General features: G+C 41.5%; 1 protein-coding gene across 1 annotated transcript; it reads right to left on the bottom strand.

Annotated features, from left to right (window-relative positions):
- Window positions 1–472: 472 nt before the first annotated feature.
- On the bottom strand, window positions 473–5,716 carry ABC4 (UbiA prenyltransferase family protein). Its single transcript, XM_086255204.1, has 12 exons — window positions 5,563–5,716; window positions 5,050–5,139; window positions 4,133–4,379; window positions 3,154–3,257; window positions 2,612–2,683; window positions 2,360–2,498; window positions 1,565–1,671; window positions 1,390–1,489; window positions 1,259–1,297; window positions 1,059–1,169; window positions 851–916; window positions 473–729 (listed from the first exon to the last, which is right to left on the bottom strand). Exons 2-12 carry the CDS (start codon window positions 5,130–5,132, stop codon window positions 595–597), a joined length of 1,203 nt encoding a protein of 400 aa, XP_086111330.1. The 5' UTR covers window positions 5,133–5,139; window positions 5,563–5,716; the 3' UTR covers window positions 473–594.
- Between the last annotated feature and the right edge of the window lie 17,736 nt (window positions 5,717–23,452).

Raw genomic sequence — 23,452 nt, forward strand, 5'->3', positions numbered from 1 at the left:
TTTGTGAGAAAATAGAGGGAAATCAGGATAATTATCATTAATTATATTTGTGATTTTATTGTGATTTTTTGGAGATTTTATTAGATATTAATTTTATAACTTACTTGTCGTATTGCTACTGTAAGTTGTCGTTATTTTACTTGTCGCACAATTGTCTAATTAGAAGTTAGTTTCGGCGCTATCTTTTATTTTAACCAATCTTTTATTTTAACCAATCTTTATTTTATGACAGTTACTCTAGGTCGAATAGTGGCACGCCTACATCACACTAAAAAGGACGAAAACCTCTTCTTGATTCACAGCCCTCCATTTCTAGGCCGTGATATTTTTTTAGGGTAACATTAATAACTTATGCTCATAAGTGAAAATCTGTAAGTGACATGAGCTTTTTTATTGTAACTGATTAGATTAATCAGAAAATATTGGATGGGTTTTCAGTGGTTGCTGCCACAGTTGTTTTAAGAGCAATAGGTAACTTGAAAAGAAATGTATACAAACTTGTTCCCAAGATCCATAACTCTGCCACTGAACACAACAAACTTAGACATATCCTTTCCTATACACTCAACAGTCTCTGTGAGACTACAAAACTCTTTATGAGAATGCCAAACTTGGAATACTTATTTTAGGGACCATTCTTGCTACCACCAGTCCAGCAGCCAATGCAGCTCCAAACAAAGAATGCAATCTCACGCAGTAATACTTCGCCATGAATATTTTCCGTTTGTCCTGCAAAGAAAAAAGAACATAATTCTTATAAGCAAGTCTAAGAGCAGGTTTACGGGAAGTATTAAGAGGTATGCATTCCTATAATGCCATATTCAAAGTCCATTAAGGTGTGACTACTCACATTGTGGTTTTCTTCAACATAGCTAACCACCAGTCTTGCCATTGGTAAGGTCAAGGCACATAGAAACTGAAACAAACAATGCTTAAACTCAGACTCAGTGATAAGTGCAAAACAGATACTACTAGGCAGAAATGATAGGAAGAAACATCAATTTCAGTATTCATCAATGAGAATTAAGCATAGGTTTTATCAATTACATGTAACTTACAATACAAGTAAAAGGAAGAACACTGCTTAGACCAAAAGCAAAAGTGAGAGCATAAAGTCCTGTAATTGCCAATTTCACTACCCCTGATCCTCTTCTGGTGCCAAGCCTAACCTGTATATCGAAAAAAAATAAAAATTAGACCAACAGTACGTTATCTTGTCAAGGTTGAACCATATTAGGGATCAATTAATTGTATATACCAGAGGGGACATTTTTCCTACAGCCCTGTCTCCTTCAACCTGGGTTGCATGACATTCACGTCAGCTGATCTTTGACAGACAATGAACCAGGAGAGGCCCAAAATTTCTCAGAATAGAAAAATGAAAACTACCTGATGAAAGTGACTACAGAACAAGATTAAGGCTGTTGTAAAGCCAACAAGGAGTGATGCAGAAAGAATTGAACCATTGAAGGGAAGAGAGATCATTTCACTGTCAAGACAAGCAATGTTAATTATCTAAGACTCACAAACATAAATCCAAGTCGTGGCATTGCAATCATGTTACCTTATGCTTCCCTGTAACAAATAAAAAGCTGTAGTAGCGAATGGACCAAATGCTGCAAGGCACAATGGCTCTCCCAATCCTTGGTAACTTAACCGAAATGGCGGGCACTGCAACTCAAAATTAGAACATAGGTAAAAACATGATGTTTCTCATGCATAGTTGGGAAGGTATGACCAGGCACTGAGGATTCAATTATGAAAAATAAAATTAAGAAACATATTAACTTGTTTTGAACTAAATGATTGAAAAAGAAAAAATATGTAGAACAACATAGCATGAGAATATTTCCGCATTGATATGGTATTAAGTGGTACCAATGCTGACATTGGTGGTAGTGGTGATGTTGTACCAAAAATAGCAACAAGATATGTGTTAGCTTGATATACATTGTTGGCCCATTCAGTAATAGCTTAAGATTTTGGGGTCTAGTGGTTGTATAACATTGTACCAGAGTCTTGATTGTAGGAGTCTCGGAGCTCAAAACCTCCACTCCCCATTTCCCACTTCTTTGTTGGTTTGCAGGGTGAAGGGTGGGGCTGCACCTATATGTTTCTCTCTCTCCATCAGTCTGCCTCTCCACATGCAAGACTGATGCCAGCAGTCCTCTCTCTCTCTCTCTCTCTCTCTCTCTTCCCCCCTCTCTCCGTAAATCAATAAATCATTTCTAGATATTTCCTTCTATGAGTGCTGCATTACTATCCAAGATTTAACTTGAATATTGAATCGCTTGATTATCAAAGTTATAGGATTGGATGCTCAGATTAGTTTAATATATATTAGCATTATTCTACTTACCTGATAAATATAACCACAAATGATTGCACAAGCGAGTAACAATATTGCACGTAAATTTCCTGCCTCAAAAGATACCCAAGCAAGCCCCATGAAGCCTAGAGCAAGTAACAAGCAGGCAGCAACAAGAGTTCCTGTACGGCTTACCAAGCACATTACAAAAAAAAAATGGCAATTAATATTGGACATGACAACACAAGATTGGAGGAAAAAACCTGAAGTCACTAATAGAGAAGACATCAGAATAAAATTTACCTGCCAACCATATTTACAACTGATTCTTTCTTGTTTTTATCTGCTCCTGTATCGAAATCATAAACATCATTGCTGCAAATAGACAAATACAAGAATTTTCTCAGTCCAAAAGAAAGAAGTTAACACATTTTGTTTTGAAGATAATGAGTAGCTGCCAACTTGGTCGAAATCTTACAATGTAGGAGAAACTCAATAACTTAATAGTCAGAGGTAGGTGTTCCTGTTTTACGCCGACACATTTTTTTCCTGGAGGGAGGAGGAAGGGGAGGGAAAGAGAGGAAGAAAAAGAAAAAAAACCACAATTCTACTGAAGGGGGAACGAGACTGTCTTCTATACCGAAAAGAAAATGAGAACTGGGCAACATAGTATGCTTGTGCAACATGCACTAACCTTTTCTAGGGTTGATATGTAGGACAATTTGGTCTATCACAAAAAAATAACTCAATTATGGAATATAATCTTCCTAAATCAGATCTATGTACAAGCTTGATGAGATTCAAGTTATACTTAAACTTACTGTGGGAAATAGTACTATGTTTACCTTAAGTTGAGCCATGTGATGATAAGAACTGAGGAAACCAAAAGAATAGAATAGCGCCAAGCTGAAAACTTGCCTGTCTGCAAATAAGCAGCTGCACTACCTACCTGTTTAAGAAAGCAAAGCATGAAGTAGTCAAGCTGGTAAGTCACACGACTCACACGGAAGTGTATATCATTCATAGTGAAGAGAGCCAATAGCCTAATACAAATGAGTGCGTTAAACTAAAAGAAACAACAAACAAATTGAAGTTCGAGGCTATAGGTGCTTTGAAGAGTCTGAAAAAGATATCAAGAGACGAGATATACCAATAACCCCAAGGATTGTTATACTCCAAACTTCAAAGGATAAAAGAAGATGGACGAGAACACACATAGAAATATATCTTCATCTAACTAAGATTTGTAATGGAGATAAACTTTTAAAAATGCAATTCATGCTCATAGTCAATGATTGATACTCTGAACAACATTCTATGGAAACTTTGTCCCATTGTGCTATTATCATACATGTTTGTGCTCATTGGATGTCCCACATAAAAATAGACATATAATAGCTATATATGCGCATCCATTTGAGATAATTTTTTAAATGATTTCTTAAGTCGAATCATTTTCCCAAGATAGACAGACACATTTACCTTTCTAAATTTTCATGAACAATTTCTCATCATCTGTAAGAAGTATTAGATCCTTGACCTTCTATTTGCCCTTCTATTTGCACATATCCTTGTAGATATATTATTGCAATATCAAACAAGGCACATGCACACAGAGAAAGAAAACTTGATTTCCAACTGTTCTGGATTTTACAGTCAATATAAATAATATATATATATATGCGTGTGTGTGTGTATTAAAAAAAGAGTTAACTTGATCAAGTATGCATCATATCAGTTCAACAATCGTACTCTTTATGAATGAAATGCAAACATTTAAATGGTCTTAGTAGCAAGAGAGCATTAAGCATCAGAAGAACTCACAGTGAGAGGAATCAATGCAACAGAGTATATTGGTAACTTTATTGCCCTCCATATTAAGGCTGCCTTAGAAATATCCTCTTTTTTATCCTCTTCATGAGTAGTGTCAGAATAGTCAGTGTTATTACTGACAAAAGTCTGTCCACAATGTTGCAACTGCCTGGCCTTTAATTCTCTTCTACAAGTCTTAAGGAAAACATGTTGAGCATTACAGGAGAGGTAGGACAATCTTTTGGAGCCTAGATAAGACCTAGATATGAGAAATGTCAGTAATTGGATAAGGAAATTCCATGAATTCATATTCCACCAAAATTAAGGTGAATTGATATTGTAGAGTAAAAAGCAAAGAGGACATGAGAAAGAAAAAAGAAAAATGGAAAAAACCACACACACAAACATGATTACTATGGAGATAGTGGCTGGAACAAGGAATTAAGTGGTGTTTCTGCATTTTGGAAAGCTTGCTTCGCAATTTCGTTCAAGTGAAATTGGTCTAACTGAAGCGAACTTGAAGTTGGCTAGAGCAAGCTTTGGAGGTGATCAAGCGGATTTTGGCAGATTGCAACCTTGTGTTTAGCTTGAGTGAGTTAAATCCATAACTTTATTGCAGTCACTTAATCTTAGTAATTCCAGAATTCTATAACGAAAGCAGTGCACTTGTAAGGCCCTAAATGTGAGTTGGGAGATTTTTCCCACAATTTCACTTACTCTGATATTTTGGGACAGTGAACTGAAAAACAAATAAGGGATTACATTTGTTTACACGGTTGAAGCAGTCTTATTGCACTAAGTACATATTCATATGGGTAACTACTATCTCTTCCTTGTACCTTCCACAGGTGAAAAATTATATACCAAAATACCTGGAACCAAGAATGCAAACATACCACAATTGCAGAAAAGCAAAGCTAGGAACTTGCCTTTTGAAGAGTCTCTGCTTCAGGCGGTACTCATTCAGTTTTGCCAGATCAGACGTGTTAAGATTACAGAATGTAGCTGCCATCTATTACCTACAAGCAGGGGAAAGATACTTTTAATTCTGATAAAAAATATGTGGCTGTCGATGTCATTACAAGCACAACTTGGTCATGGAAAGACAGACTGAGAAAAAGGGCATCAAAGTGAAACAAATTCAACTGGGGCTATAAACTGATTAATGCAAGCTTAGACTTAGTGCTCTGTATTCCAAGAGAAGAATTTGAAGTCAACCCACAACCATATTGAAGCTAGCCTTTTCACTTCAAAGTAGTATCAAAAGTATACCAAGATAAGCCTAGATATGGAACATTCATAACCATTCATCCATTATATCAAAATGGAGGCAGATAATTCAAGAATTAAAAAGTTGAAAACATATAAAATTGTCAAAAGAGAGAAAGAAAACGAAGAGAGCTGTTGTGCTAGAACAAGGAGAAAGTAGAAGGAGGGAATACCTTGGTAGTGGTTGGGGGGTTAAGGTTGGTGCAGCAGCAGGGTCATATTTTGGGTTCTTGGTTGTTTTTGTTTTAGTAGCTTCCTTTCAATTTATCTCAGCGTTTAGAGAGTGTTCACTGTTCAGACAGAGGATATATGGTGAGTCACCAATGAAATCTGGCATCAGATAAGATAATTGATTTCTGTCTTGTTTGTCCCAGGCACGTTCCAAAAAAAAAAGGACCTGGATCCTCTACCAGGCCAGACTTTTAATCTCAACCATTGAAACAAATTGTGTGGTTGAGATCACACCAAGTTATCTTTTACAATGCCTCCAAGTCTATTCTATTTCTGTCCGTGAATGGTCCTGCAATTTTGTGTTGTCACATCTAAATCTTATGTATGTATAGACCTTTGTTTTTTTTCCTTTGGTTGAGTAGTCAATTCATTCTTTTCTCACTGTGATTTTTAATTCGCCCTGTTGCTTATAGCATGCTTAATTACAACCCAGATGAGGATTATGCAGAGGTGGAATCCAGATTGCGTGCACATTTGGAATCTTTTCTAGAAACTGCAAGATCATTCAATATGATTTACACTAAGACATGTTTACTAAACTGAAATGGGAATGAGCAATTAAGGTCTCTGCTCTTTCCTTTCGTATACTCTGCTTTGGGCATACTAGTTACTGAGAATTGTATATTTGCTTGCACCATGATGAGCATGCTTTTTGGTGGCTTCCATATTCACATGTATGGTTTGGTTGGCATAGGAGAAAGTTTTTCTACGCTTCTGTTTCAGCTCCTGGCTAATTGAAAAGTTCACATTTTATCTACTACAAACAAAATGTTGACATTTATTTTTTGATGTGCATGAATCTGCAAAACCTTTTTGTCATTAATTTGTTTTTGTGTGTGTGCATGTGCATGAGGTACATATGCTATCTGTCACCTTGAGAAGTCATGCTTTTTGTTGGAAATACGTCCCTGGACGCACATGATGGAGGTACCCCAGCTCCATTGCTTTTGAAGGTATCTCATTGCTAATCAAATTATGCCGGCCAATTCATTTCTTCATAGCACATGAGGTTTATTAGACTCATACTTCAACATGCCTAGCTACAATGTGAATGGAAATTCACTTGTTCTAATACCCACTAATATATGGATGTTTTTTTATGATGTTAAGACCACATGGGAAACTCAATCTTCAATAATCCAATCAGTTTTTCTACCTTTCTAGATGTCCTTTGCTTGTTATACGTATAGTTTATATAACTAATTTCTTCTACGTACTAATGAATTTCATACAGATAAATGTGGTTATTCATTTGAATTATTGAACATAGGCTTATTGGGGTGAAATTATTTGAAAGTTGTTTGTAATTGTCCTTTGTTTGGGAGGAGAGAAAATCAGAAAAGTGAAGGAAAGAAAGCAGGGGGGGCGGGGGGGGGGGGGGAGAGGAGGAGAAAATAGTTTTCGTTTTTCCTTCTTTTTTTTGGTTACAAGAAAATACTTTTCTTTGTTTGGGAATCAGAGGGAGGAAATGGATGAGAAAATGGAGAGCTACTTTTCCCTTGAGCCCGGAAAAGCATTCCCCTCCAAGATGGGAAGAAAATGGGGCAGAGAATTAATTTCTAGTTACTTCTTTTTACCCTTATAATCATTGACAAATTACAAATGGGGTACCATATTTATGTACATTAAGCTAAAGACAATATGGCAAAGTCAACCATATCTAGATTTCTTTCATGCCCCCTTCTTCTCATTCAAACAAGGAAAATCCATTTTCCCTACATTTTCTACCCTCCCATGTTCTTGAAAAACCCATAGGAGAGAACCAAAAACAAGATCCTTCTTTCCTCCCGTTCTATTTCTTACTCCCAAACATGTTGTTACTTCCTGATGGCCTTTTGTGTGCCTTTTTTGTGTGCGCGCATGTGTGTGGTGCATGTTAGGTAAGGTTGGGTTACTTGGGTATAGAGAAATGTGCAATTAATAAGCTGATTAAGTAATTAATCCTTAACTTTGTACAATAAAACCTTTCTATATTATCCTACATAGTGCCTGGCACTAGGATATTCTTGGTTCTTACATTCTGACAGTCCAATTTTTTTGCTAGATACTAATTAAATGACGTTACTCCAGATTTTATGAAAAGAAAGAGGGCACATTACATGAATAATGCATTTTATGACCAAATAGGTATAAGAAGCTTTAGGTCTTATTTTGACACATGACAAGGTGCAGAATGATGCTGCATCTTTTTTGGTACATTGAGTTGTGATGGAACCCATGGCCTATCATAATCCTAACAATTTTTCCCACCCTCCCTCACCACCTCCAAGGAGCTTTTATTTTTCATTTTTTTTCTGGTCAACACCCCCAGGAGCTTATGATGCATGCATTTTTACAAGTACTATTGGCATGACTATGAATTTAAAAGGGAGTGCTAATATTCTTACTCTCTCTCCTATTTTCTCATTCATTTTATTTTTGTACCCTCTATTAAATTTCAAAAAATAGCATGAATATTGATAGTTTAATAAAATTTCTTGATTGTTGTTCTTATCTTGAGTCATTTGATGTGCGACCTCTATTATATTTTTACTCTTTATATATTTTTTTGAAATTTAATAAAAAGTGTAAAAATAAGGTGGGTGAGAAAATATGACAAAGAGATAAGAATATAAACACTATTTATAATAAGGCATCTCCCTTGTTTTTTGCTTTTATTGCAGTTCCTAGGGAACTTGAGGAACCTTAGAGACTCACATACAGCTCTTACTGTTGGATCATCTGAATCAGCTGCTGGTGAGCCCTCTTCTGTAACAAGAATAATCTCTGAATGTGAATCTGCATTGACATTCTTAAATCGTGACCTTGGGATTCTCTCGGCTTCCATTGCTCGTGAGCAAGGTGAAGAGGTCAGCTTATGATGAAATTGTTGTAGTTGTAGAGGGGAGGCCACTGATGCAGTCCCTTCCTCTTTGGGAACTGGGATGTATATATGTTGGAAAAATGTTGTTTCTTCGCCTTGCTTGATAATGACCTACAATGTAATATTGATAATGTATCCATATCGCAAACCATTATAATCCTTTGTGGGATGATCTTTATCCAAGTTCATTTGGCTAACAAAGTACATGGTTGTCTTCATTTTAATTATTATTAAATTTAACCCCTTCTTCGGAGGACGAAAGTCCAGCCTTTTGAGCCTACCTTATGGTTATGGGCATTAAGCGTGGTATTCTCTTAGAAAGTTAGAAGTACCTCTATGTAGGATTTAAGCCTATGTTCAGTTTTAAGAGGCTGTCTCATTTGATGCCAAATATATATTGATTGTTCAAAAGGGTTACGTACATGTCTATTTTGAGATTTTAGTAATTTCATGCATTATGTCAAAAAAAAAAAAATCTAGTTTTGTTTTCTTTGATAATTATGATGAATGATGGTTAGATGAGAATCAATGAGAGTTTGAGCCAAAGAGGTCAAACTTGATTAAAAACTAATGAGTACTGTTATCTTGGATCATGTCCTAATGGCACATTGTGTTTCTTATCATTAATAGGGGTTATTAATTTATACGAAACCTCTGAAGTTTTTTCTTGTTTTCACATAGTTCCTTCTGCTAATATAAGTGAGATCTGCTTGTATAAGTGCATGTATTCCACTTTTGTTAGTGATTTGTTACATAATGTACGTGGTACGTAAATGTGAGCCAAATAATTTTAAGATAGTGGCTATTCACACTTCTTAGAACACTTTCTTGCACTCTTTTGGAGAAGTACAAATAATATTGTCATAATGGTGTTGTTATTTGCAGAGAGTGCGAATAGCACTCCCCTAATTTTATTCTTTATAGAATAAAAGATGATTACATATGAGCTCATGAGACATATGTGACCTAATTATTGTTTAGTGCAATCGTTATGATTGAAGGAGATTAATTATCTCTTTCTTAAGGTCATAGCTAGCCCAAGAAATTCGTCTGTGCCATGTTGCCAAACACGGCGATACCTCGAGTGATGGGTATGCAAGCAAAGCAGACATATATGATCCATTGACAATCGTATGAAGGTGTTTAAAGCTTTCAACTTCAAATCTGCACCAGTGAAATGCACAGTGATTATATATAGGAGCTTTGATATCTGATTTGGTCTCGTAGCAAAGGTTTAGGGAGTGAATAGGGCCACTTACACGTTTCAATTTTATGGCCTTACTCATTGTCTAAGACCAGCTCATTATAAAAATGTAACACTCATTGTTCATACATTACTTAGACTTAATATAATATGTATATAAAAGATTTATAAAATTTGAGGCCCGTTGGCTACTCGGTCTACCCTCAAAGTCACCCCCTGTCAGCGTCAATTTCATTTTCAGCTTATTAATTGTACAAGTCCTTTGGTAGCAATCAGTGTCGGTGTAATCCTGCAGTCAATGATAATATTGCCCTTTCTTAAAGGCTTAAAGCTAATGGGAAACGTTGTATTGTAGTCTCTTGCGTCCCACATTAATTTATTGCTTCTGACCTTAGGAAATAAACAGATTTTGGGTCTCTTTAAACCAAGGTATTAGTAATGGCCAAAAAAAAACCCAAGGTATTAGAAAAGTGTTCAAATAGCATTTGAACGCTTGACGCAAAATTGGCATACACCTCTCATTTTTTTTTTTTTTTTTCCATTTGTTTTTTCACTTGGATGAGATAGTACTTTAATTAGGGTATAGAAATCGTTGAACAGTTTGAGTACAGTCTTTTGAAACTGTTTCACTCCTAAAATCGTACAAAAATTATTTATACAAAATGTGTATATATATATGTGAAAAATAAATAAAACTACAACAATATAATTTGAAATTACATTCATTTAAAGCGCGCTCAACACGATAGAAACACGTATGTCACTCACCTTAAAATGTGGTTCCGCTTTATCATGTTTAAAAAATTAGGTGCATTTTTTTAGCTTCTAACACTATTTTTATGAGGAAGATCTCTAAAGTAGACTAATCAATTATTTACTATAGATAATATGTAAAAGATAAATAAAAAACATTCTGTCCTTATCATCTTTATAGTCTGGGGCAGTTGTTAGGTTAGTCAACATTAATTTGTATCAATGGAGAACGAGGTGTGTCAGGGGGTGGATTATGAACCAATGAACAAATGCATATATGCATGTATCCATCGATGACGTTAATTAAATAAGTGACGTTTTCCGTCCGTTTTTTTTTTTTTTAATGAGAAACAAAACTTTTATTAAACAGAAGAAAATATCAATAAAGAAGTGGACAAGGAAATTAGAAATACCATAACTATAGTCCTCTTAAAAAAAAAAAAATAGTACTAGAGCCGGCCCTAATGGGAGGCAAAGCCAAAATTTTGTAGACCCATTATATAATATGTTAAATCCAAATAAATTATGTAAATGTACATGAAGATCGAGAGCTCCATATATATAATTCCTTTCAGGCTCCCAACATCTCATGCATGACCAACCCTTTGTACAACATGTACAAAACCACAACCCCATCTAAAACCTCTGAACTAGACAAGACAACACAACTTATTTCAATCAAGAACCATTGCAGAAGACGTTTTTCGTTTTATTTTCCTGACAAGGTTTAGATGAGAAACCCTTTGCAGTACTTGCAAGACTAGATGAAAGGCCATACGTATGTTTCGCAGATTCATAAATGTGATTAATACGTTACTCTGTCATTTGGTCCCCTATTGATTTCTTCTTTTTTGTTTTGCTTAATGAGACTACATATAAAGAAATTAGAGAATCTAAGGATTCTAAATAAGAATCTTAAAGAAAGAACTTGCAAAGCTAGGAGAGATTGAGGGTATTGAAGAATTTTCTATGGAAAATTGGGTTAATTAAGAGGAGAGAGATTATTTGAGAGTGTGGAAGACACTATTTCCACCTCAAATTAAATTTTTTCATCATCTCTTTTTTTTTTTTTTAGTGGAATCATTACCAACATCTCTGTGGATGTGACTCGCTCAAACAACATAAATATTTTGTTTTGTGGTTGTGGTGCTTGTGTAGCTTGTTATTTTAAGAGGTTTCTTGTGATTACTTTCACTAGCTTGTGTTTTTTTTTAGGCTAGAAAATTTGGAAGGTTAACCCGAATTTCCTAATACCCCATTCCTATTTGTATTAATTAAAAACCCACAAAATCACGGTTTTGCATCCCCAATGAAGGAGGTGGTTTTCGTATTCGCATGATTTAATTTTAACTTTATAATTCAGGATAATTATAATTATGTATTTATGCCCTTATATTTATACTCTGAAAAAAAAAAAAAAATCTATTGGTATCCCAATAACATCATTTCCACTACTTCTTATCAATTCCAAACATTGGAATAGGAATATCGAATATTGTTGTAATTCAAGGGTTTCAAAATAGGATCTGGATCCTCTTCTTATCTTCACTATTCTTGCAGCTTACTTTCTAATTCAAGTGCTCCATTAAAAATCTCAGGGATATAATTAATGTATTCTTTAGTTTTATTATTAATCTAGATTCTAGAGAAGATAAGTGAAGTCCTGGTTTTCAGTGAATCACTTAAATGAGAAATTAATCAAACATAATTAAGAGAAACAGAGAATTCAATTTGCAGGTACAAGGTAGGTCACTGCATGGATTGAACAATGTAGGTGAGAGTACTGACTAGGGCTGCCGATCGATCGGATTAAATCGGTAAATGGCCTTGCCGATTCGATTTCCGAAAATTTCGGTAATCCAGTTTTGATGCTGATTTCCGAATTGATATTTTTGGATTTCGGCATTTTTCGGATCCTTCGGATTTCGGTATATTTCGGTATTTTCGATCCTTAGATATTTGCAGGCCTTCTCCTCATTTCTCTTCCCTTATTCTGCATCTTCCCAAATACCCACACACAGAGGCACACCAAAACCCAGGATCGAATCACACAGAAACCATGGGGAGGGAGAACAGACAGAACATAGAGCATTAAATATTCACATCAGCCTCGATTCACACTGTTGATGCTCAAAAATGGTAGAGCAGTCAACGTCAAGTCGAACCACGTAGGCCCGTTGACCCACCACTGAGTGGATGACACGTCGAAGTGGGGCAGGAACGGGTAGCTGGGTCCGACTGGTGAGGAATGAGAGAGAATGATATCCAAAGCACCCTGCGCAAGTACACAAAAGTGAGCGGGAAGGGCACCGGTGTGGTGCCGGCCAAAGCTCCTCCGACGCTCAAGTCAGTGTTCAGAGAGATCTGAGAGCAGAGTGAGTGAATAGTATAATCATGATTCCCCCCGTCTTTGTGACAAGAAGGTACCTCTTTTATAGTACCTTTGGAAGAATGTCAACCAATCCGGTGATGACACGTGTCCCTTGTGGTGACTTGCACTGTACGAGCGCCACGTGTCACCGGTCTCGAGGATCCGAGCGAGTTGACACGGGTCGGGGGCCCAGAAGGCTTGAGCTTGGAAGGCCGGAGCCTAAGAGGCCGGGGCCCAGGGGGCCGGAGCCTATGAGGCCGGAGCCTAGGAGGTCGTGGCCTAGGAGGCCGGAGCCTAGTAGATCATGGGCTAGGAGCCCAGGAAGGGCTTAGTCTTTTGGGTCTAGGCCCAAACCGCATGGTGTTAGGCCTTGTGTGACTTGTCGTTATGCCCAGACGATTAATCATACGAACAGAAGTCCCCCAAGTTTCCGAGCAAAAGATACTTCTTGGTTGGGAACTTTGTACACAAAAGAGTCCGACAAGAACGACAAGTAACCACACACTTGTTCCTGCTTAAGCTACTGTCTAGAAGTCCCCCAAGTTCCTTAGCAAGAAAAGCTGTACTGCAGGAAAGCTTGGGGGTTACATATGAAAGATCCTTTTTTTTTTTTTTTTTTTTTTTTTTTTTTTTTTTTTTTAAATCTCTGATCACCCTGTATTCCGAGCAGTAGACACTTCATGTAATCCCAGTAAACCTCGTCCGATTTTAATGGTGGGATGTCGCCCTTTGTAAATGAAAATCTTGCATGAAATGGTAGAGCCCAAATATAAAGGATTCCACACCCTCACTTTTCCTCTTTTTTTTTTTTTTTTTTTTTTTTTTGTGCTTTCCTTTGGATTTTTTGTGACCATTGCAGGAGAGAGAGAGCTGCCCCCCCCCCCCCCTTTTTTTTTTTTTTTTCTTTTGTGCGTGACTATCTTGGAGAGAGAGAGAGAGCTGCCCCCCTTGTTTTTTAAAGTAGAACCAAATATAGGGGGCGGCTGTGTTTTGAAATAGAACAGGAAAAGAAAAGGGGGGTCGGAGTCTTGCTCGGGTCAGTGGAGGAGCAAGGGAGCTCGGGTCGGACTGAAGGGCTCGGGCCGGATTGGTGCGTGCGCGGGCCGGACCTGGAACAGGTGAGCTCGGGTCGGATCCGGGGCTGTGGTCGGACTGAAGGGCTCGGGCCGGAGGGGTGCTGCACGGAGGGTGGGGGCTCGGAGGGCGAGCGCAGGTCGGCTCAGATTGAAGCTCGGAGGTGCGGCGGGGGGCTTGGTCGCGTCTCAGAGGTGTGCGCGGCGGGGGGCTTGAAGCTCGGGCCGGATCACAGGTGAGGGGCTGCGACGCAGAGGGCAGCGCGGTGCGAGGCTCTGCTAGGCGGCGCGGGTTGTGTGCGCGGATCGGCGTGGGGCCGAGTGCGCGGTGGGCAGCGCGGTTGCGAGGCTCGGCTCGGGTTGCGCGGGGGTGGTCGGGCTGAAGAGCTCGGGCCGGATTCGGAACAGGGCCGGCGCGGACTGTCGGCAAGTAATGAAGAGATGATAGAAAGAGAGGGAAAAAGTAATGCCTTGATCACTAGAATAGGACCTACTAGAAGTGGAGTAGCTTCATTCTCACACTCAAAAGTTTCTGAAAGTTGAGATAGGAAGGATAGAGGCCTCTACTTGTTCTTCATCTTTCTTTTTACGAGGCTGGAATGACTCTAAATAAACAGAAATTCTTGCGCAGCAGCTCGGGTTGAGCGGGTCGAAAAATTGGAGGTCGTTCCAAGCACTTTGAAAGTCTTCCTAGCCCTTTAAATTGTCGATTTTGCCTTGGAAAATTGAGAACTGTGAGGAATTATAATTGTGCAACCCGATGTGAACCTTTGAATTGTGATTTCTGAATTGTGAAAATTGTGAGTAGGGGCAGGTGGAGGTGCTCGGGTGCACGGGTGCACGGGTGCTCGGGTGCGCGGCTGCTCGGGCAAGAGGTGGTGCTCGGGTGCACGGGTGCACGGGTGCTCAGGTGCACGGGTGCATGGGTGCTCGGGTGCACGGGTGCACGGGTGCTCGGGTGCACGGGTGCACGGGTGCTCGGCTGCTCGGGCAGGAGGTGGTGCTCGGGTGCACGGGTGCACGGGTGCTCGGGTGCGCGGCTGCTCGGGCAGGAGGTGGTGCAAGTGGATATGAGCCTTGCTGAGCACTGGGTAGGCCACATGCCTTCATTCTTGGACTTTGTAATTTATTGGGTGTTGTTGTGTTTTTGGCCAGGTACATAGGAAATAAGATTAGTGGGTCGGAACCCGTCTGAGCTGTTGAAGCCGCGGAATACTGGTAAAGATTGGGTTGTCATTGCTCTTCCCTTTGAATTGATATTGTGAATATTGGCTTTGATAAATGGTTGGTGGCTGAGCATGTGAAAGGGTGATAGGGTGAATGTTGTCAAATTGGGGGTATCCGAGCACATACGGGGGGTGGGAAACCGGTATTGATCTGAAATGTCCATGGTGTTGTCTTGGTGTGCCGAGCACTTCCCATCTTGATTTGTGGTTTGTCTTGGATGGGCAGGTGTACTGAAGTCGGACATTCCATGGCTTCCTCAGATGATAACAGTTCTATGGAGTCTGATTGGGCGTCCACAAGTGATGGGACGCCGATGAGGCCAAATATGCTCCGATCCCGGATGGGGTTGGAAACATGGGGGTGGGCAAGTGGTCGGGCAGAACAATGCATTGCATGCCGAGCTACTGCAGGCCAGGAGGCGGACCAGGCTAGGCAAGAGTTGGAGCAGTGCGGGCAGGAGCTGAGCCAAGCCAAGCAGGAGTTGGACAACGAGGAGAACATCAGCTATGCAATGGGCTTTGACGATTGCAAATTAGAGCTCGAGGAGATGTGCCATGATTTTGACTGGGACCGCTTGCGTGGTCTGCTACTGGCAGTAATGACGGGCATGCCAACGTCCCGGAGGGAGGTACCCATGAGATAGAGCCCGAGGACGGAGCATTCACAGGTGGAGAGCATGACATGGGAGATGATCCCAAATAAATGTTTGAAGCAAACATAGCCCGGGGGCAGGGGTGGGCGGACCATCGCCCTATTTTTATTTGAGTTATATGGTCGGGTCGGATGTCGCCCGTACCAAATGGCAAACTCTTTTGAGTATTAAGTTTGTACTTAAGTATGTGGATGATGTTGAGGGTGTCCGACCTGTTATTGGGTAGGATGCCCTTCCTTGTAATACATGGTATTGTGGAAATTTTCTTGAATGCATGGTACTTAGTTTCCCTTGAATGCATGTATGATACTGATTTTCCCTTGAATGCATGGTACTTGATATGGGTAGGGTCGGATGTCCGATGGCCCGGGTGCCCGTACACACAATTAACGCTTTGAATGAAAAGATGTCCGTGGTAGGACTTTCATTGATTAAAGCGAGAAGATAGATGAAATTGAAAAAAGTCCCCGGGGGGTACAACTTGTAAAAGTAACGGAGGTGCTCGGCATGCCATGGGTGGCCGAGTTCTTTGCTGGTTGTGGCGCGGAAGCCTGGGTGGTGAGCAAGGCGGAAGCCTGGGCTCGAGCCGGGGCGGAAGCTCGGAGGGAGCTGGTGTCGGTGGCACGGAAGCCTGGGTGGGTGCGCGGCGCGAAAGCCTGAGTGGGTGCGCGGCGCGAAAGCTCGGAGGGAGCTAGTGTCGGCGCGCGGAAGCCTGGGTGGGTGCGTGGCGCGGAAGCCTGGGCAGTGAGCAGGGCGGAAGCCTGGGCTCGAGCCGGGGCTGGCGGTGCGCGGGGCGGAAGCTCGGAGGGAGCTCGGAAGCTCGGAAGCTCGGAAGCTCGGAAGCTCGGAAGCTCGGAAGCTCGGAAGCTAGGAAGCTCGGAAGCTCGGGAGCTCGGAAGCTCGGGAGCTCGGAAGCTCGGAAGCTCGGAAGCTAGGAAGCTCGGAAGCTCGGAAGCTCGGGAGCTCGGAAGCTCGGGAGCTCGGAAGCTCGGAAGCTCGGAAGCTAGGAAGCTCGGAAGCTCGGAAGCTCGGAAGCTAGGAAGCTCGGAAGCTCGGGAGCTCGGAAGCTCGGAAGATCGGAAGCTAGGAAGCTAGGAAGCTCGGAAGCTCGGAAGCTCGGAAGCTCGGAAGCTTGGAAGCTAGGAAGCTCGGAAGCTCGGAAGCTCGGAAGCTAGGAAGCTCCGAAGCTCGGAAGCTCGGAAGCTCGGAAGCTCGGAAGCTCGGAAGCTAGGAAGCTTGGAAGCTCGGAAGCTTGGAAGCTAGGAAGCTCGGAAGCCCGGGAGCTCGGAAGCTCGGAAGGTTTTTGCACCTCAACTGAGGGTAGATAATTCAATGGGGAAAAGTTGTAACGTTCCCACAGACGGCGCCAAACTGTTGATGCTCAAAAATGGTAGAGCAGTCAACGTCAAGTCGAACCACGTAGGCCCGTTGACCCACCACTGAGTGGATGACACGTCGAAGTGGGGCAGGAACGGGTAGCTGGGTCCGACTGGTGAGGAATGAGAGAGAATGATATCCAAAGCACCCTGCGCAAGTACACAAAAGTGAGCGGGAAGGGCACCGGTGTGGTGCCGGCCAAAGCTCCTCCGACGCTCAAGTCAGTGTTCAGAGAGATCTGAGAGCAGAGTGAGTGAATAGTATAATCATGATTCCCCCCGTCTTTGTGACAAGAAGGTACCTCTTTTATAGTACCTTTGGAAGAATGTCAACCAATCCGGTGATGACACGTGTCCCTTGTGGTGACTTGCACTGTACGAGCGCCACGTGTCACCGGTCTCGAGGATCCGAGCGAGTTGACACGGGTCGGGGGCCCAGGAGGCTTGAGCTTGGAAGGCCGGAGCCTAAGAGGCCGGGGCCCAGGGGGCCGGAGCCTATGAGGCCGGAGCCTATGAGGCCGGAGCCTAGGAGGTCGTGGCCTAGGAGGCCGGAGCCTAGTAGATCATGGGCTAGGAGCCCAGGAAGGGCTTAGTCTTTTGGGTCTAGGCCCAAACCGCATGGTGTTAGGCCTTGTGTGACTTGTCGTTATGCCCAGACGATTAATCATACGAACACACACAGACTCACAGAGTTTCTAGGGTTTGATTTGGGAGTTTTCAACTCGATCAAAATTGGGCCCATGCGTTTACATCAATTGACAGAGCTCAGAGTGAGGAGAAGAATGAGACCGGAATCGCCACAATCAGCCGTCGGAGTCGCCGGAATCGAGCTGGGGAAGTCGCAGATTTCCCGGCTTCGAAGCGCCATGTGCGGCGGTCGTTGGGGCTGTTGGTGATCACCAAAGGAAGAAGCATGCCCAGAGGAACGTTATGGGACTATCCCGACGACGAGAAGTCGCCGGAGTCAGAAAATCCGGCTAAGGGGGGTTTCGGGTCTGGTAGTGTTCGACTGGGATTTTGGCTGGGATTTTGGATGATCAGAATCTAGAGGGAGAGAAGGGAGGAGAAGACGAGCATGAAATGCCCTGCCACGTCGCCAGCCACCACCGGACGGCGGTCGATCAAAGAGAGAGGGAAATCGGGAAGGGAAGAGAGAGGAGAGAAGAGAGAGAAGAGAGAGAGTTGGGGGATTGCGGCTGGTTTGGGAGAAAAGGAAAGAAATTCTGAAGTTTAGGTTTTTATACTAAAACCCTATTGTATGAAAAGACCAAATTGCCCCTTATAACTTCGAATGTCCCTAAGTTCACCATTGTAAGTCTGATTCGGGTTCCGTTGACGTCTACACGATCGTAGGCTCGAACTCTACCTATCTAGATTATAATTAAATTATAAATCCTAATGAAATTTATTGTTCCTCAATAATTCACTTAAATCCGTAAAATTCAAAATAAATCCTATTAAATGACATATACCCTAAACATAATCAATACCCTATCCTAGATCCTATACATATACCCTATACTAGTATCTCTATATATACCCTATACCATATCCTAGCTAGTAATGGTGTAGGAACAACCAGTAATAATTTGATTAGTTTTAGGGTTTGGCCAGATTGGGGTTTGGGCAATTGGGGGTTTATAAATATACATATATATATATATATATATGAGAACATCTCTGATCGGAACCGTCTATGTCTTAGAAAATCAATCAAATATCATCTATGCAAAAAATCATTCAAATCGAAAATTGTTTACCCATTTGATTAGTATTAACAATATTGAAATCTAATTGATGAATAGTGTTTGCCTGTTTACATAGTTTAGATGAACAAATAATGACTGATTTGACTAATTTTTTGCGATGATAATCCTTAAGGAGAGACCTAAAAAATGAACGGTTTCGATCATTGAAATACAATGGAGAATGGATTCCACAAAGAATCTCTTAAGTATTCTTATACTTAATAGTGGGTTTATAAATATACATACATATTTATATATATATGAGAACATCTTATCTCGGGCATACCATTCAATGATCAGAACCGTCTATGTTTTAGGAAATCATTCAAAGATTATCCATGCAAAAAATCATCTAAATCGGAAATTGTTTAGCCATTTGATTAACAGTAACAATATTTAAAGATATTTGTTTGTTTGCATAGTTTACATGAGCAAATAATTACCGATTTGACTAATTTTTTGCGATGATGATCCTTAACGAGGGACTTAAAAAATGAATGGTTTCGATCATTGATATACAATGGAGAGTGAATCCCACAAAGAATCACTTAAGTATTTTACTTATAAGGGTAAATTGTGGATTAACATAATTTTATGTTTTATTATAGTTGTATATAATTTTAAAAGTTTAGTATTTATGGTATTACTAATATTATATAATAACTTAATAAACATATTAATGTATTGGAATATGACTAATATTTATTGAATAAACAAACGAAACACCTATTAAATATGTTATGATTCACAAAATGGACAACTAAACTAGTCAGTTCAGTTGGTTGAGAAAAGAAGTTTGTTGTTATCAGAGCCACCCTCTGTCTAACGGCAAAATTTATTTTTATTTTTTTCTCTCTTCATGGCTGTTCCCATGCCTTCCTCTGATGCACCCATCACTCCTCCCGTTCCTATTCCTCATTCCCACAACACAAATGATTCCCTCTCTTCTACTCTCAACATGACTAATGTTGGAGTGGCTAGCATGATCACCATCAAACTGGATCGAACAAATTATCCTCTCTGGCTTGCGCAGATGATTCCCCTCCTTCGCAGTCGTCGACTCATGAGCTACGTGGATGGCTCTAATCCTGCACCCGCAGCCTTCCTTCGAAATTCTACTGGACTTCTCACCGATACAGTGAATCCATCTTTTGACTCTTGGCTTCAAAATGACCAATATGTGTTGTCTGTTATCAATGGATCTCTTACTCCATCCATTCTTGCTACTGTTGCTCGCAATACCTCTGCCCGTACCACCTGGCTCTCGTTGGAGCAACGATTTGCTTCTCAGGCGCACTATCGCACCATTCAGCTGCGCACCGAGCTGATGCAGACACACCGTGGTGACTCCACCATCACTGACTTTCTTGATCGAATCAACAACTTGGCTGATCATCTTGCACTCGCCGGGTCACCAGTTCCGGATACTGATCTCATTGCTATTATCATGCAAAATGTAGGGAATCTCTATGAGAACACCATTGCCTCTGCCCAGGCACGTGAAACTCCTATCTCCTATGAGGCCCTTCAGGCCCTTCTTCTCAGTGCAGAGCGGCGCCTCCAGCAAGTTCAACTTCCTGGACCAGACCTTGGGGCAACTGCAATGGCAGCCTATCGCGGACCTGGGGGCAGCCGTGGTGCTCCGCGTGGTCGGGGTATTGGACGTGGTCGTGAGGGTGGAAGCCGTGGCCCTGGTTTTTCCTTTCCACCGAATGGGTCTTCTCATAACCGGCATCATGGCCAGCGTAATGCCCCTACTTCTACCACTAGCAATGGCGTTCTTGGTCCAGCTCCCTTCAATCCTTCATCTTCCTCTTTTTCTGGAGGATTTTCTGGTCGTCCTCAATGCCAGATTTGTGGGCGCATTGGTCACGTGGCCCTTGATTGTTTTCACAGGATGAATCTCTCTTATGAGGGGCGTGTTCCTACCGCTCGTCTTACTGCAATGGCTGCTACGGCAAATAATCCTACTTCATCCTCAAGTTGGATCACGGATACAGGAGCTAATTCCCATGTCACTCCGGATTTGAGTAATCTCACCAATCCTAGAGAATATCGTGGCACTGACTCTCTTGGAGGTGTTCTTGGTGGAACAGGTTTGGCTATCAAACATATTGGGGATAATATCGTTTCTTCCCCATTGTCCTCTTTTAAATTACAAAATCTTCTTCATTGCCCTCAAGCCTCGGCCAATCTCCTTTCAGTCCATAAATTTACCAAAGATAATAATTGTTATTTCACATTTTTCCCTCATTTCTTTTGTATACAGGATTTGGCGACGGGGAGGACTCTTTTCCAAGGACCGAGTGAGAATGGCCTCTATCCTCTTCCGTTCTCTCCTGCATCAAATGGTTCTGCACAATCTTATAACCCTACAGCTTGTCTTGGTGTTCGGGTTTGTGCGTCTGTATGGCATGCACGGCTTGGACATCCCTCCTTCTCTACTATGAGCACTGTTTTATTTCATCATAAATTGCCTCTTATCGGCAACACCAATAAAAATTATGTATGTTCCTCTTGTTGCATTAGCAAAAATAAAAAATTACCATTTGATTCTTCTACTACTATTGCGCATGCTCCCTTAGAAATTGTCACATCTGATGTATGGAGTTCTCCTAATTTTTCTGTCTCTGGATTTCGTTACTATGTTCTGTTCATAGATCATTTCTCTAGGTATACCTGGATCTATCCCATGAAGCAAAAGTCTGAGGTCTTCACCATCTTTGTCAATTTTAAAACTCAAATGGAAAATTTACTTTCTTCTAAAATTAAAATTTTTCAATCTGATGGGGGTGGGGAATACATTAATCATCACTTTAAGCAATTTTTTACACACCATGGCATTACTCATCAGTTTACCTGTCCTCACCATCCCGAACAAAATGGCATCTCTGAAAGAAAACATAGACATATAGTCGAAACTGGGCTCTCTCTACTAACTCATGCTTCCATACCCGTTGTCTACTGGGCGGAAGCTTTCCATACTGCAGTCTATTTAATCAATAGACTCCCCACACCTAAGCTTGCTAATCTTTCTCCATACCAACGCCTTTTTCACAAAACTCCTCACTATGATTTTTTAAAAGTTTTTGGCTGCTCGTGCTTCCCATATTTACGGTGTTATAATACAAATAAACTTCAGCCTCGCTCTATCAAATGTGTTTTCTTAGGGTACTCACTTAATCAGAAAGGTTATAGATGTTTGGATTTAGCCTCTAAACGAATTTTTCTCTCTCGGCATGTCATCTTTGATGAACACACATTCCCTTTTCAAGAGGTTGTTCCCACTTCGTCTACGGGGGTGTGCTCTTCGTCACCGGATCCGGCACTTCAACTTCCCCTTTGGGTACCACCTCCACCAGTGGCTCGCCACTCAGGTACGACTTCACCTTCTTGTTTACAACTCTCTTCTCCATTATTGACCTCATCTATATCTCTTCCTGTGTCCCCACTGCATGATCCCCATGTGCCATCTCCTAGCTCTTCTTCACCATCTACAATGCCTTCGCCTGTTCCACCTCGGGCCTCTCCTTGTGAGCCGCGGCCTGCTGTCTCTTCAGAACCAGTTAACACTCACTCTATGGTGACAAGGAGTAAGGATGGTATTGTGAAACCTAACTCTAAATTTTGTTTATCTGCTAGTCTGTCTAATATTTTGGTGGAGCCTACTTCCTTTACACAGGCAAACAAGGATGAAAGGTGGCGTCAGGCCATGGATGAGGAACTCCATGCTCTTCAACGGGCTGGTACCTGGGTGCTAGTTCCTCGTCACCACTCTATGAATGTCCTGCCCAACAACTGGGTCTTTAAAATTAAAAAGAAGGCAGATGGGTCCATCGAGCGTTTCAAAGCTCGCCTAGTTGCCAATGGCTTTCGCCAGCAATCTGGTCTTGACTATGGCGAAACCTTCAGCCCAGTGGTTAATCATAGCACCATTCGCCTTGTCCTTGCCCTTGCTGTCCACCATCATTGGCCTATTCGGCAATTGGATGTTCAAAACGCGTTTCTGCATGGCTATCTCACTGAAGATGTGTTCATGGCCCAACCCCGTGGCTTTGTTGACTCGACCCATCCTCACCATGTTTGCAAGCTCCGGAGATCTTTGTATGGTCTTAAGCAAGCCCCGCGGGCTTGGTTCACATGTCTTTCTCAACATTTGGAACACCTAGGCTTCCAACCATCTACTGCCGATTACTCTCTCTTTGTTTATACTCATGGGTCTGTGATTATCTACTTATTAGTGTATGTGGATGATATTCTGTTGACAGGTAATGACTCCGCCCATATGCAAACACTCATTGCTGAGTTGGGCCGTGCTTTCTTGATCAAAGACCTTGGCTCACTTCACTTCTTTCTTGGCATTGAAGCTGTTCGCTCATCCTCTGGCCTTCATCTCTCCCAACCCAAGTATGTACTTGAGCTCCTCCGTCGCACCAATATGCTTGACGCCAAGCCGCTTCCCTCACCGGCCATTGCTGGTCGTCGGCTGAGTCTTCACGATGGTGATCCATTGGTTGATCCTACTACGTATCGTAGTGTGGTTGGGGCCCTTCAGTATCTTACCC

Source organism: Dryas octopetala, chromosome 8, assembly GCF_963921425.1.
Source record: "Dryas octopetala chromosome 8, drDryOcto1.1, whole genome shotgun sequence".
NCBI lineage: Eukaryota > Viridiplantae > Streptophyta > Magnoliopsida > Rosales > Rosaceae > Dryas > Dryas octopetala.